The following is a 14,366-nucleotide window of genomic DNA, read 5'->3' on the forward strand; positions in this document are numbered from 1 at the left end:
GGGAAATAACTGTCTTGAAAGTTTTTCCTGGCAGGGAATAGTGAGGGGGTGTACTTGGCAGCTCTTAGATCCAGTGTGGCATGCAATACATCGGTTAATGAGATAGGTTAGTAACATTTTTTAGGGTTACTAAGTTGCTATTTCTCCATGTGGGAATTGTTTTAGTGCTTTGGGGCCTTACGAGGACAATAACTTCATTGTGCTGTAGCAAGGAAACTTCACAGGGATTTTTGTCATGTGGGGGTAATTCCGTATTTAGATATTGTGTATTAATCTTCCTAAAAATACAGGAATGGAGAATGTTTGTTTTGTTCCTTTGAGGTAGTAATAGGTTTTTTTGTCCAAAGATGCTGTTGCCTTAATAAAGTTGTTGCTCCTCATGGCTCAACAATAGTTCTGGATGTCTCTGATTGAAGCATTTCATAAACAAGCCTTTTTATTTGGTAATTATCCATGGGAGATGGAGGAGTTTTGTCCCCATTGTGCAAATATGGAAATAAAGACAGGAAAAAAAAAATTACTTTCATATCCACTGAAGCTGAACTGATTGCAAGGCTGGGAATCCACCGGAAAAGTGAGGTGCCAAAACTGTGGGATTTTGGTGTCTTTTTGTGCTTCCTTCATGAGATTTACAGCAAACAACAGTGGTAAATGTTCAGAAGGGGGTACACAGAAAATATTGTGATTATTAGGAATATTTTGACATGAGAATGTATCTTTTTGATTCACACAGTTCTTTGTGTGGTTAAAAAACTATTCAAAGTCAACTGAAATTGCTTACAGGCAGATACACTGTTATTATGTATTTAAATACATAAATATATATGTATTGAAATGCTTGAAGCCTTGAAAGGCACAGCAGAAGCACCATGTTGCTGAATGACTCCATGCCTGTTGGCACACAGGGTGGGGGAAAGGGAGGTGTAATCTTTTTAAGAATTCAGCTTTTAAGCTGTCAGACTTGAAGAGTAAATAAAATAATGTGTAGGCAAAGCTGAGGTACCTTGTAGAACATTTATCACTGCGGGATCTGTGTTAAAGGTAGGAAAAAGAGTTTAAAATTTCGGTTTTACTTTGTTCAGAGAGACAGTTTTGTTTAACAGCCCTGTATAATATCAGGTATCAGTTGAATAGTAGGTAGGTAGTAAATTAATTTGCTTTAGTGTGTTTTGCTTTTTCATATTGCTGAGTGTCTGTTTTTACATGCAGAACAAATATTGACTGAAGGTGAGGCTATGCTGGCTTTTGCAATCATCTTTTATGCAGCTTTTTTCCCCTCATGTGTCATGTTTCAATTGCATTGAGTAATTAGAAATAATTCACATTTCAGAGCCTCAAACGGAAACACAAAAATACTCTTTTTAAAGCTGGAAACAATTTCTTTTCCTTGCTTGTGTGTAAATACTTCAATGGTATCAATTTACACAAGGACTTACATGTTAGGAACCCTTTGAAATGGCACTTCTTGCCTTTGTAGATGAAATTTTTAACCTACTCCATGATCCTTTTTTGTGTAGATTGGCAGCGATATCATGAGACAATTAAGAAATAGCTGGAGTTTTCATTAGACTTTCAAGCTAAGGGAGTGAAAGGCACTAAAGAGCTTTGTGGGGTTCCTGTGAAGCCCAGCCCACATCAAGGTGCAGGGGAAGATAAGGAGTTGCTCCAGGGGATCTGCTATCACAGTGACTCCATAAACCCACCAGCACAGCCCTGTTAGATCCTCAAGTGCCACTGAAAAACCCTCTCAAAACTTTCAAATCCAAAGTTCAAGTGCTGTGGGTAAGGATAGGTTAGGGAAAACAGTAATAGGAGAGGATTGATGAAATTAAATACCCAAAAATGGTCTCAAATTGTGCATCCACTCAAAGGTTTTTTTACAGGATGAGTTTGTGCTAGGTTTTAGGCTGTTCTTGGAAGGACTGCTAGCTATGGGAATAGGAAGGAGTTTGTTGTTGCTGCAGTTTTTTCTTCTACCTGCCATTCTGCCACTGGGAGTTTTCCATCAGTGCCACTTGTTCATCAATTCCCTTGCTATGGGAATACAAGGATGTGGATGTGGGAGTCCTTTGGCCCTCACATATGATCTGGAAGCCATTCTAAGGGAAGATTTTTATCACTTTTTATCACAAAAAAGCACTTAAACTAAACTATTATTATACTCTTTTTATAATGGTACTAGTAACATGCAATTTTCTAAATTTCCTGAATTTTCTTTCTTCCTTCAAAGTTTTCCTTAATGATTTTCCACGTCTGTGTTTACCTGTTCATGAATCGAACATTGGAATAACTCAAAGTTGTGGTGGAAACTCTTCATTCTGCTTTCATTTTTGGTGAGGAAGGAGGTGCAGCAGCCTGTGATGGGTACTGAAAGGCTCCATCAGGAGTTGGATTTCTTCTTAGAACACTGAACAGAATGTTCAGATAAGGTGGAAGAGGTTCAGATTTTTTACTGATTCTAATAATAAAGGTTTTAACAAATACCATAGTTATTTTAATGGTTTTTTTACTCTGAGTTCTAGACAAAATTTATGTCTCACTCTTCTTTTTGCATCTTTTTTCTCTCCCAGTTCATATCCTTTCTGCCAGGCAATTAACTGGATGTGGCCGTTTCAGCCACTTGTTCCCAACATCCGCCTACCAACACATGAAGATGCACAAGAGGATTTTGGGACACCTCTCCTCTGTTTATTGCATAGCCTTTGATCGCAGTGGGAGGAGAATTTTTACAGTAAGTTTAAAATTTGGACCTTTTTCTTTTCAAAGATTGCTTTGTTTGGTTTGATTTCTTACTTTCTTGTGTCCCTCAACAGCCTCTTAGTCACTAACTGAGATGCAGACATGACTTTGTTTAGCTGCAAGTTGCTTTTCTACTAAATTTGCCTTTCTGGATTTGTAGTATGCCAGTGAATCTATGATAATTATTTTAAGTTATTCTCCAGAATGCAACGACATCCATTTCTTTGGTGATGCCCTTTCTTTTTGTTCGGCATATTTAAAAATCAACAGATTTTTCGAATGAGTGTTGTATTTTTAGCTGTTAATGTTAATCCCTGTGCATGGAGTGACAGGACAAGGAGGAATGGCTTCCCACTGCCAGAGGGGAGAGGGTTAGGTAGGATATTGGGAAGAAATCCTTCTCTATGAGGGTGGTGAGGCCCTGGCACAAGGTGCCCAAAGAAGCTGTGGCTGCCCATCCTTGGAGCCAGGTCAGATGGAGCAACCTGGGACAATGGAATGTGTCCCTGCCTTCCAAATAGATCCCTTTCCAACATCAACCATCCTGTGATTCTCTTTTATCAAATTGAAGTCCTTGACTGCATAAGATGATCCCCAGACTCCACAGTTCATAGAATCATAGCATTCCAGAGTGGTTTGGGTGCGATGGAATATTTCAAAGTCGTCCAGCCCCACCCCCTTGCCATGGGCAGGAGCACCGTCCACTATCCCAAGGTGCTCCAAGCCCCATCCAGCCTGGCCATAGGCACCTCAAGGGATCCAGGGGCAGTCACAGCTTCTTTGGGCAACCTCCCCACCCTCACAGGGAAGAATTTCTTCCTAAAATAGTGCTTCTGTGGAATCTCACTGAGTTGTTCTGTTGGTTCACTGGGGTTGGGATCCCTGTCCATCCATGGTGATCTGTGTGTGACATGCATGGAACATGTCCCATATTTTCTGTAATCTTTGGGAATTCCTGTGGAATTTCAGGGGTCAGATGACTGTTTGGTGAAGATCTGGGCCACGGATGACGGGCGCCTGCTGTCCACGCTGCGGGGCCACTCGGCCGAGATCTCGGACATGGCTGTCAACTACGAGAACACGCTGCTGGCCGCGGGCAGCTGTGACAAGGTGGTCAGGGTGTGGTGCCTCCGGACCTGTGCCCCCCTTGCAGTCCTGCAGGGCCACTCAGCTTCCATCACTTCCATACAGGTAAGGACTGATGGGGTTTTCCCCTAAACCCTTCAATTAGAGTGGTAATAAGAGCAGTGGCAGTCAAGGATAAAATTTTGTCTATGATTTTCCCAGCCCAAGGGTGTTTTTCCTGGTTAACTCAATCCTGTGGTGCCCAGGGGATCATCCTCCTGCTTCCATGTGCTTTTAGCTGTGTGATCCCACTGCTGCTTCCTTAGGTCTAGAAAATGGGTAATCTGATGTTCTTTCAGAGCAAATCAGAGGGCAGCAGCCATCTCCCTGGCTCAACTCACTGACATGTTTGGCATCTTTGGTGGTGCTCCTGGCACAGCACCTGACCCAACACTCTTGTGTTCACAGTGAATATTTGTTTTTCAGAAGGATCAGTTAAAATTCTTTACTCCCCATTTCTTGTTTCCTTGTTATTTTAGCTTGTAGCTTAAAGAGCTGCTCTGGATGTTGTAGTAAATGCAGATTTTCTTTTAAAAAACCTCACAAGTGCGAGGCAGAAACCTCCAAAAAACAAAATTCCAGCATAAAAAAGACAATCCCTGCAATTTGGCAGGTGATGCATGTAAAGGGGAGAGTGACTGGGGCTGTTTGGCTCAGAATCCCTCTCTCCTGGCATGGTGCTGCCTTGGATTCAGCACAGGATTCTCCATTGTGCCAGTATTATCCAGGAGTCTTATTTCTCCCCATCTTCACTATACTTCCAATTTTGTCTGATTTCAACCATGTTAAGGTATTTGTGTTAGAAATGTATTTTCCAACCTGGTTTAATAGCTGGTGTATTATTTTTTACATATACACACACACACACACACACACACACATATATATATATATACACATGTGTGTATATAAATATGTGTGGGCATATATATATTATATATGTGTGTGTATGTTTCTCTCAAGCTCTTTGTAAAACTGATAATTTAGAATATAATCAGTCACTGCTTTTTGAGGAAGCAGTGCTGGATTCCTTTATCAAATTACCACGTAGCCTGAGGATTAAAAGTATTGCTGCAGTTATGAAATTAAGAATAAAAAGCTTTCCCACTCCTTAGAGAGGTGGAGGAGGAGGAGAGAGGATCCTGCTATGCAGATGTTCTTCATTGGCCTTGGATGCAGAAATAGTTGTGTTTGCCATGTTTGATCCAGTTCTATCCTAGAAAGAACTATGTCCTCATGTTTTTGCCCCATTTACAGGGTCTGGGTTTGTTTCATTTCTCCAATTTCGTTTGCGTGGTAAAAACAAAGAATTCCTAATCAAAATGTAGGTGTTTTTCCATTTCCTCATCTTTATTTTTATGGAAGTTCAGGTTCTGTGCTTACCCCCATGCTCTCTATACTCCCGGGGAGAAACGAATGGTTAGTGAAAAATATTCTTGTCAACAAGTTTGCAGCATGAAAGAAGAGAAAATAGGAGCTGGTTTGATTGTTACAACTTTTATTTTTAGTTCTCTCCAGCAAGGAAAGGAACAACTCGATACCTCACTTCCACTGGTGCCGACGGAACAATCTGTTTCTGGCAGTGGCATGCGAACACCATGAAATTCAAGTGAGACTGTTTAGATAATTACAATTATTTGAACTCAAGGAGGAACTTATTTTTAATTTTGGCACAGAGAAGAATGCTGAGATAATGAAAGAAGGGTGTTTCCTTGCTCAGTAAACTGATGTGTGGGGCAGGAGCACTTGGGTTTCCATGGCATTTGGAACTCAAAGGAGAGGCAGAGATTGGGGTTGTTATTTCTGAGATTCGTGCTTTGCAAGCCAAAGTTGTGGAAGAAATTCCAGCTTTTACATTCAGGATTAAATCCCTGTCCAAAATGTACAAGCAGAAGAATTAATTTGCTTTTAATCAGAAGAATGTATATATGTAGATGTCATCAAACCCATATTTTACCAGGAGGAAGTGCTGTTGGATTAATGGTTTGGCAGGGCCTGTTTTAAATAGATTTGAATTGGCGAGGACAATGATAAATCAGTTAAATAATCTTCTAAGTTTAGAGAATTATTGTTTTCTTGTTAAACTAAGGAAGAAAATTCCTAAAATGAAAAATAAATTTCAGCAAACTCTAGGTGAGAATTATAAAATTAAGAGACTTAAGACAAGCTTGACCTCAACCTGCTGAGCTGCAGGGAGCTGTTTGTGTTGAATAAAGAAGGAAGAAATAAAAATATTGTGTTTTGCATGTAGGGATCGTCCTGTGAAGTTTGCAGAGAGGTCCAGGCCTGGTGTTCAGATCTCATGCTCATCTTTCAGTTCTGGTACGTGTCCAGCTTCAGCTGTCTCAGGAGTTTGGGGCTTTGGTGACAGTTCTGTTTCTTCTCTTTCAATACAAATAGTGGTAAACCCTTTTCCAGTTAATTTTATCCCTGTCAAATTACGATTATTGGAAATATTCCCTGCAAAGTGTCTGCCTCAAGCTGTCTTTCTCTTTTTTCCTATAATTTAAGCTAAAATATCTTGACTATTTCCAAGGCTTTCAGTCTCTTGTTTTGCACATCAGTGATATTTCTCCATAACATCCTTTTAAGATTTTACCTTTTTGTTTTTGAGTGAAAAGTTATGGAAATCATCTGTCAAAGATTACACTTTTGTTGACCTTCCAAATTTGGCTGAATTCTAAGAGGATAATTTCAATGTCTTGACAGATCTCAACTTAACAAACCGCCTTTGCAGCTTTGAATGAGCAAAAATACTGATTTTTATAAAGAAAATGATGTAATTACTAATTACATACGCTTTTTGAAATTGAGAACTTTTGTAGAGCCATGTTCCTTTTTTAAAGCCAGAAATCCTGAATTAACTAAGTCCGTTTCAATGCAGTAAACCTTACAATAGTGCCCTTTTTGAGCAATATTAGAAAGAAATTACAATAAAATACCTTAATTGCTGTATCCCAACTCAGCAATAATTTCTTTAATGCGTGTAGCTATTGAAATTGCATTTAAATATTTTATTTGACATTTACCTGTTTACATCAAAATTTTCTGTTCAAAACTAATTCTGAAATGTAAAATTAATTCTGAGAATTCTGAAATTAAAATAAATGAAGTTAAAATAAGTTTTTCTTTGGATGATTTCTCACAGAGAATTCTCTGTTTTAGGTGGCATGTTCATTGCAACAGGAAGTACTGATCACGTGATAAGAATTTATTATTTGGGCTCAGAATCTCCAGAGAAAATGGCTGAGCTGGAATCTCACACGGTAGGAGGCAAATCCAAAAACAAATCTGTTTTCCCCCCTACCTTTTCCTCATTTCAGGAACTTGATTTCTGTACATCCTATTTTTTTATTTACAGTTGAGAATCTGTTTGGCTTTCAGCACTGTGGTATTTAAATGGCTGAAAATTTGTGGGATGTTTATTTTTAAATCTCTCTGAGTCAAGAGGTTTGTGCAAAGTAGGCTTTATGTATTTCATTCCCCCAGAAAACTGAGGGACTAGGTGATTTTCCCTTATTCTTGAAAAAAGTCTGTGTTGGAATAAGGAATTAAAACAGTTTTAATGCACAATGTCATTTTTTCCAACAAACTTGTTGTTGAATGTTTAGTTAAATCCACATAAGACCAAGTAATTCAGAATCTGGACTGTATTGTCAAAATTTGGATCACAATGGTAATTTCATTTAGAAAATAAAGCTTAAAATTCTTTTTTTCAGAATAATGCAGAAAGGTTCTTACAAAAGTTCAAACTACAAATTTATCACCTTGGGAGCATTTTGTGGATTAAGCCCAAGGTCTAAATTGGTTCCCTGAACTTCAGTGGGAGTCATGGCTCTCACATTGAAGTCTGAAAGCCAACACAACTAACAAGTATTTTGCTCACAAAAGACAAGGATATTTTCTGTATTGAACAGGTTTGGAAGAAGCTGTAATTCCTTTAATTTCCTAAAGTCCACTCTTAATCCTGCAGACAGCTGTCAGCCCCGCTGAAACAAATCCCAGCTCCTAGGAGATAGAAACATCAGTGGGAGTAAGGAGAGCAAATCATGGAGCCAGCACAAGTACTTGGCAAATTTAAAAAAAGGCAAAACTATGTGTAAAACATAACATTTGTTTCTCAATAATTTGTAAGTGTTAATAAAGCCAAGGTTTGCATTTTTTGGATTAAGTTTTTTGATGCTTTCATGCTAGTCTAAAAATTGCAGGAAACCATCACTTCTCTGAAGTTTTCTATTTCAATATTTAACACAATGTGTCTGGGGAAGTTTTAACTTCAAATACAGCCTTTCTGTACTTGAATTTTTTGATAGTTTTTTTGTTTTTTAAGTAAAAAAACTCCTCATGGAGATCTTTTAGGCTGAGTTTTTCACTTCTGTTGTTTTCCTCCCTCCTGTTTAGGACAAAGTGGTTGCAGTGCAGTTCTGTAACAACGGTGACAGGTGAGTGCTGGCAATGATGATACTTAATTTTCCGAACAACATTTCATGGAAAATTTGGCACAACAGGAAGATTTGCCCATGGGCTTGGCTTAATCTTGGACAAATTATTGCAGTGTGTTGCAAGATGTGTGTCATGTCCACAAGCTTGAACTCGTTGTCTGTTGTAACAACAAAAATGTTCTGTAACTCTGCTTTTAATTTGTTTATTCTTTCAAACAGCAAATTGGAACCCAAATTTTATAACCTCTCTGTGTAAGAACCTTCCCATGTAGTCCCCACAAAGGAGCTGCTTGTGGAGGAAGAGCATTGTAATCAATGTAGTCTAAAGCAAAAGTTAGTAAACATAGAAGTTTTTATTTCAGCTTTTGCTCCTATTCCTTATTTTGTTGGGAGGAGGTTTAAGGGATTTGCCTTTAAGGTATGAGCCTTCCAAGCACAGCTGTAGCTGTGCACCTGTACTTGGAGAGCTTTTGCATGTGGAATTATGTGGGAATGTGCTGGAGTAATTGTGCCACCAGTTCCTTCCAAGCCATATGAGAGGGAATGAGGTCACACACTCACTGAAAATTCCATTCTGTGATGACACTTTGAATGGAAAAGAGGTATCTTCTTTTATATTTTAATATAAAGAAGTAAAATTAAGAAAATTAATTTGTCGCAAACATTTTCAAACTCTTTTTCATCACAGAGAAAAAAAATCAGATCAGGGAAACACAAAAGGTGAAACAATTACTTCGTAAAATTGAATAGATTTGCCTTTTAAGTATAATTTTGTATATAAATGAAATATACTTCCAAAGGTGTTGGCCATCCTGTGAAAATGTATGGCTTGAGAAGCTTTTTACCCAGTTTCGCAACAGAAATTATTTCTGTCACATCGATGGCCAAAGCATTATGATGTGCTTAAATACATTTGCTGCATGCTTGAAATTTTAAAATAAGAAGGGGTTTTAAAATTAAAATATTGCTGTTCAGCTCCACAGGCAGGACAACCTCCTTGTGCTTCGTTTGGCTCTTTCCCTTGCCTTTCTTCACCCTGTTCCCAAGTTAATGCATTATAATTTATGCCAGACTCCTGGCACACAGTTTGCCTTTCTTTGCTGCCACTCTGAGCTGCTCCAGGGATTTGCTGATGTCATTAAAAAGGGAATGTGCAGCTCGTATGAGTTACGACATTGAAGTCATTCCAAGGCCATCTGGTGCTGGAGCCAAATGTAATTAATGTTGTGGGCTAGAAACTCCCTTGTACCCTATGGTATCTGATAGGAAAATTGTAACCTCATGAGTAAGAGAAGTAGAGGTGCACAAGTACACACTTCCAAGTGCATATATGTAGTTTATTGGTATCCATGTTGGAAAACATCTTTATTCAGAATTTCATGGCTTTTTTTTTTCCTTTGCCCCACAGCTTAAGGTTTGTCAGTGGAAGCAGGGATGGAACAGCAAGAATCTGGCACTACCATCAGCATGACTGGAAGAGTCTGGTCTTGGATATGGCTACAAAAATGACAGGGTAAAACAAAGCAAGCAGAACACACCTCATGGGCACATTTACCTGCAAGCTAAATTCTCCATTATATTGAAAATTGGTTATTTGCTTCCATTTTGAGTTGATTTTTATGCATGTATTGAAAATGTTGTGGCTTTGTCAACTTACACAGTTAATTCACTCCCGCATAAATAATAATATGTTGGTACGTCCCTATCCTAATGGTTGAGGAATATGTTTTACACATGGAAGAAGAATGTCAAACAATTTATCTCACAGAAGGAGGTTTTGGTAGGACTCCAGTGATCATTTGCTTATATCTATATCTGGTCTATATATCTGTCTATATATATATATATATATATATATATATATATATGTATATATATATATATCCAATATAGTTCTTAGCATTTTGTTTCTACCTTAGTGTCCAAGTAAGAGGTGAAATTTGTGTTTAATTCTCAGGTTCAATTAGGGGTTTGAGTTTTTCTTTTTGAGATCCTCAAGTGACTTCTTTAAATGCCCTGTAATTGAATTGTAATTGAATAATCACAGCAACAAAGAGTAGAAATGGAGAAATCCATTAGGCACTTGCTTTGCAGAATTCTCCTTATTTCAGTGGTTGCATCTGCAGTGTTTGCAGTCAGAAGTGTGAGTTAGATTTATTTAGCAGGTTCCTGCTCATTGTGGAGTTTACTGATATTGATGACTGATAAGAAAAATGCCTTGTAGGAAAAAGCCTAATAGAGCTGAAAGGAAAAATTGGGGTAGGGAAGGATGATGGCTTAGGAACAGAGGAGTAAATGTCCTTTTTAAGGAAATAGAGCTCTATAAATCTCGGTGGCACTGAATATTTTTTTCTGTATTTGGTTTTTTACCAGTGCAGAACCATCCTTCATTCTTCTCCCTTAGCTAGAGTCACAGAGGTCCCTGTGATTGATCTTCCCCCGAATTTCATACTGAATTAGCTCACCTAAATGTTTCCATATGTAATTACTGATTTATTCCTTTTTAAATTGCTGCTTTTCTTAGAAACAATGTGGCATCTGGAGAGGACAAGGTCTCTAAGCTGAAGGTTACGATGGTGGCTTGGGATCGATACGATGCCACCGTCATCACTGCAGTCAACAATTTCCTCCTCAAAGTGTGGAACTCATCCACAGGACAGCTTCTCCATAGCTTATCTGTGAGTACAGTTCCAGGGGGAAATCCCAAGTGGATGTAGTTCACTCTGAGACTGATATGAGGTTGAACTCATCACCATTCCCATGACAAGGATTTGAAGGTGTTGAAGTATCCAGCTGTCTCTTGCCAGCTGCGAGGAGAGTGCACCATGGGGAAAGGAGCTGATGTGCAGAGTCCTGGTGATTGCTGGCTGACAGGGAACCCTTTCGAGGCTCCATTTGTGCCTTGATGTCTCCTTCCTCCCCATTCCTCCCCATCTCAGTGCTGCTGATCAGTGACACTACCAAAGCTGTGACAGGAATGATGACCAAGCACAGTTCCAGTAAATTGAGGTGTCCTGGGTGACTCCCTAGTCTGGGATGTCCTCTCAGTATCTCCCAGCACATGTGGAGATACCTATGAAGGTACCTATGGAGAAATAAACCAACTTTTTTACCCCCTGCTGTCATTGCAGGGTCACGATGACGAAGTTTTTGTTCTGGAAGCTCATCCCTTTGACCAAAGGATTGTACTTTCGGCGGGACATGATGGGAATATTTTTGTTTGGGATATAGACAAAGGAACAAAAATTCGCAATTATTTTAACATGGTAAGAAGGATCACAGGAGGTTTTGGGGGTTTTTTGTGGTTGGTTTTTTGGGGTTTTTGGGGTTTTTTGGTATTTTTTGGGGTTTTATTTTGTTTTGTTTTTGGTTTTGTTTTTGTGGTTTTTTCCCCAAAGGTCTTGAGACAAAAGCAGATTTCATTAAATACCTGCAGAGCCATTACAGCTGTGAGATCTTTGGTGATCTTGTCCTATGTCTGCCATTAACATAAAATGTAGACTTCCAGGTAGTTGTTCCAGAACATACATTAAAAGTTGGGCTGAAATTTCGGGAAAAAGAGAAAATGTGAAGTTTTACTTTGTTATTCAGTTTAACTTTAATAAATAAAAGTGTAAATCAGTCTTGAGCAAGATGAGAAATCATAGAATGAGGATTCAGTACGTTGGAGCACGGGGGAAATGTTTGTGAAAATGCTCTTATATAGAGTGTCTGGTTGTGAAAGGAATTCTCTGTGCTTGGTACAGATTGAGGGCCAAGGCCATGGAGCTGTTTTTGATTGCAAGTTCTCACCAGATGGGCAGCATTTTGCCTGCACAGACTCTCATGGACATCTGCTACTATTTGGCTTTGGATGCAATAAATACTATGAAAAGGTGGGTTGAATGAATTTTAAACCCTTCCCTGTCTTGACTTGATTTTGTTTTAGAAGTATTTGTGTCCCAATTTATTCCCTCACCCTGCCCCAGACAAAATAATAATTAGGTCATGGAGCAGTTGTGGTTTATCTAAATCAAAAAGATTTAGACAAGTGATAGAGGAGAAAAGCATTAACTTCTCTATCCACTTCTCTTGGCCAATTTTACTGTTGAATTTCTGCATCAGGCCTTGGTAATAAACCACATTTGTGGTAGGAATCTGTTCTCTGTCATAACATTCCTTGTGCTGATCCCAAGTGTAGGAGTTGTGGCTCATGAGAGCCATTCCAGAGCAGCAAGACGGCTGCAAATGGCCATTGATTTATTTTCTAAATTGCTTTTCTTTCAGATTCCTGATCAGATGTTCTTCCACACGGATTACCGGCCCCTGATCCGGGATGCCAATAATTATGTGCTGGATGAACAGACTCAACAGGCTCCACACCTTATGCCTCCTCCATTCCTGGTGGATGTTGATGGAAATCCTCATCCCACGAGATTCCAGCGGCTGGTGCCAGGGAGGGAAAATTGCAAGGATGAACAACTTATTCCTCAGCTGGGATATGTGGCTAATGGTATTCTGTCTGAACCACATGAATAATACACGTGTGGCACAGTATAGAGCACCAGCTCCTGGGATGGTGCTGTGAGGATGTATAAATTAATGGTTTAAATTCAATATACAGGTCGAAGAGGGGGTGGGGTGGGGTTATGTGTGGAATCAAATTGACTGGAGGCAAGAGTATTCCAAAATCTGTGGATTTTTTCCTGGTACAGGGCAGATGTTTAAAGCATTGTCTATTAATCTGTATAACTGTGGATGTGAGAAAGAAAGCGAGTAGGTGAGGAAGACATGGAAAACCAGCTTTTGTTTTTTAAACCAGGTTTTTTCTCCTCTTGTAGACACAAACTGTAGCAAAATGCTAGTCCCCAAAAAAGATCTTCCATTCTTACCTACTGAAGCCTAATTTCTTTCTGCTATTTCTAAGCATTTGTGTTTATGTTCTACATGTGGTCTGGAGTTTTGTGATTTTATTGTAAATTCGCTTCCAAATTTTGCCTCTATTTATTATGTGAAAGCACAAAGCCAGCTGGTGATCAGATGTTTTTGCAGAGCAGACAAATAGTGGTGCAGAGTTTTAAATGGGATTATTTCTATGGTATTTGGTAATACAGAAATCCATCATTCTATCAGCATTTGTGGCTTTGTTCTTGTCAAGGTGATGGTGAGGTGGTCGAACAAGTCATCGGGCAGCAAACCAATGACCAGGATGAGAGTATCCTTGATGGAATGATCAGAGAGCTCCAGAGGGAACAAGATCTGAGACTAATTAATGAAGGAGAAACTCTTCCAAACCCTCCACTCAACAGATCCCACTCTGTTAATGGAGGTCAGTGTCCAGCCTTATCTCCGTCAGTTCCTTCCTTATCACAGGAAGGACTGATCAAACTGTTAATTTCAGTTATGAGATGATGTCTTTGAGGATGCTTTTCTCTGCTCTTCTTGTACAGCTTGTTAACCCCTGTGGAGCAGTGGGAAGTTCTGTGGATTCCAACAGAGGAATTATAACTTTAAGGGGCAGCTGAGGGCACCCAATGGTCTAACTGGGTTGTATCTGGTTGCTTGGATTTTTCCTGCTATAAACCAGTTTACTGAAAAATAAGCATGAAGTTCACTGTATTGTCTTGATATCAATGCAGAGATGAAACTTCATAACTGCAAAATGCCAAAATGAAAGCGTATAATTAGGGGCTGTCAGTGGAATACAGTGTTGTGACAGACTAATGGTTTCCTGCTGCAGCACAAGTGAGCATCAGTGCTAATAAAATAAACATGTTGCTCTGTCTTAGTGTTTCCTTAGAAAGCTTGAGATTATTCTCCTGGTAAGTGTTCTGCTACTGTGATTTTATTTTAATACACGGTGATTAAAAATTGAAACAACGCTCAATCAGATATGAGCAGCTGAGTGAGTGCAGCTGATGGGAAGGAGCAGATGCCCAGAACTGTGCTGCAAGTCAGCCTGAGTCTTGGGAGAATTCACAGCTGCTAATAAATCACTTCTAGGTTAAGTGACTGATTACATGTGTTTGAAGTAGATTTCCTGGCAAAGCTCATTAGGATTTGGTTGTGAAATTGCTTGTG

General features: G+C 39.2%; 1 protein-coding gene across 3 annotated transcripts in view; it reads left to right on the forward strand.

Annotated features, from left to right (window-relative positions):
• The window catches only part of LOC134564801 (bromodomain and WD repeat-containing protein 3-like), a 55,938-nt gene that overhangs the window by 19,983 nt on the left and 21,589 nt on the right, over positions 1 to 14,366 (forward strand). For all 3 annotated transcript variants that reach the window (XM_063424006.1, XM_063424005.1, XM_063424007.1), the window contains 12 exons: positions 2,571 to 2,731; positions 3,709 to 3,930; positions 5,373 to 5,473; positions 6,116 to 6,186; positions 7,030 to 7,130; positions 8,266 to 8,306; positions 9,715 to 9,819; positions 10,831 to 10,984; positions 11,438 to 11,572; positions 12,053 to 12,181; positions 12,573 to 12,798; positions 13,444 to 13,614. In XM_063424006.1, coding sequence (XP_063280076.1) covers positions 2,571 to 2,731; positions 3,709 to 3,930; positions 5,373 to 5,473; positions 6,116 to 6,186; positions 7,030 to 7,130; positions 8,266 to 8,306; positions 9,715 to 9,819; positions 10,831 to 10,984; positions 11,438 to 11,572; positions 12,053 to 12,181; positions 12,573 to 12,798; positions 13,444 to 13,614 — 1,617 coding nt within the window. The remainder of the gene's footprint in view (positions 1 to 2,570; positions 2,732 to 3,708; positions 3,931 to 5,372; positions 5,474 to 6,115; positions 6,187 to 7,029; positions 7,131 to 8,265; positions 8,307 to 9,714; positions 9,820 to 10,830; positions 10,985 to 11,437; positions 11,573 to 12,052; positions 12,182 to 12,572; positions 12,799 to 13,443; positions 13,615 to 14,366) is intronic.

Source organism: Prinia subflava, chromosome Z (assembly GCF_021018805.1).
Source record: "Prinia subflava isolate CZ2003 ecotype Zambia chromosome Z, Cam_Psub_1.2, whole genome shotgun sequence".
NCBI classification, from domain to species: Eukaryota; Metazoa; Chordata; class Aves; order Passeriformes; family Cisticolidae; genus Prinia; species Prinia subflava.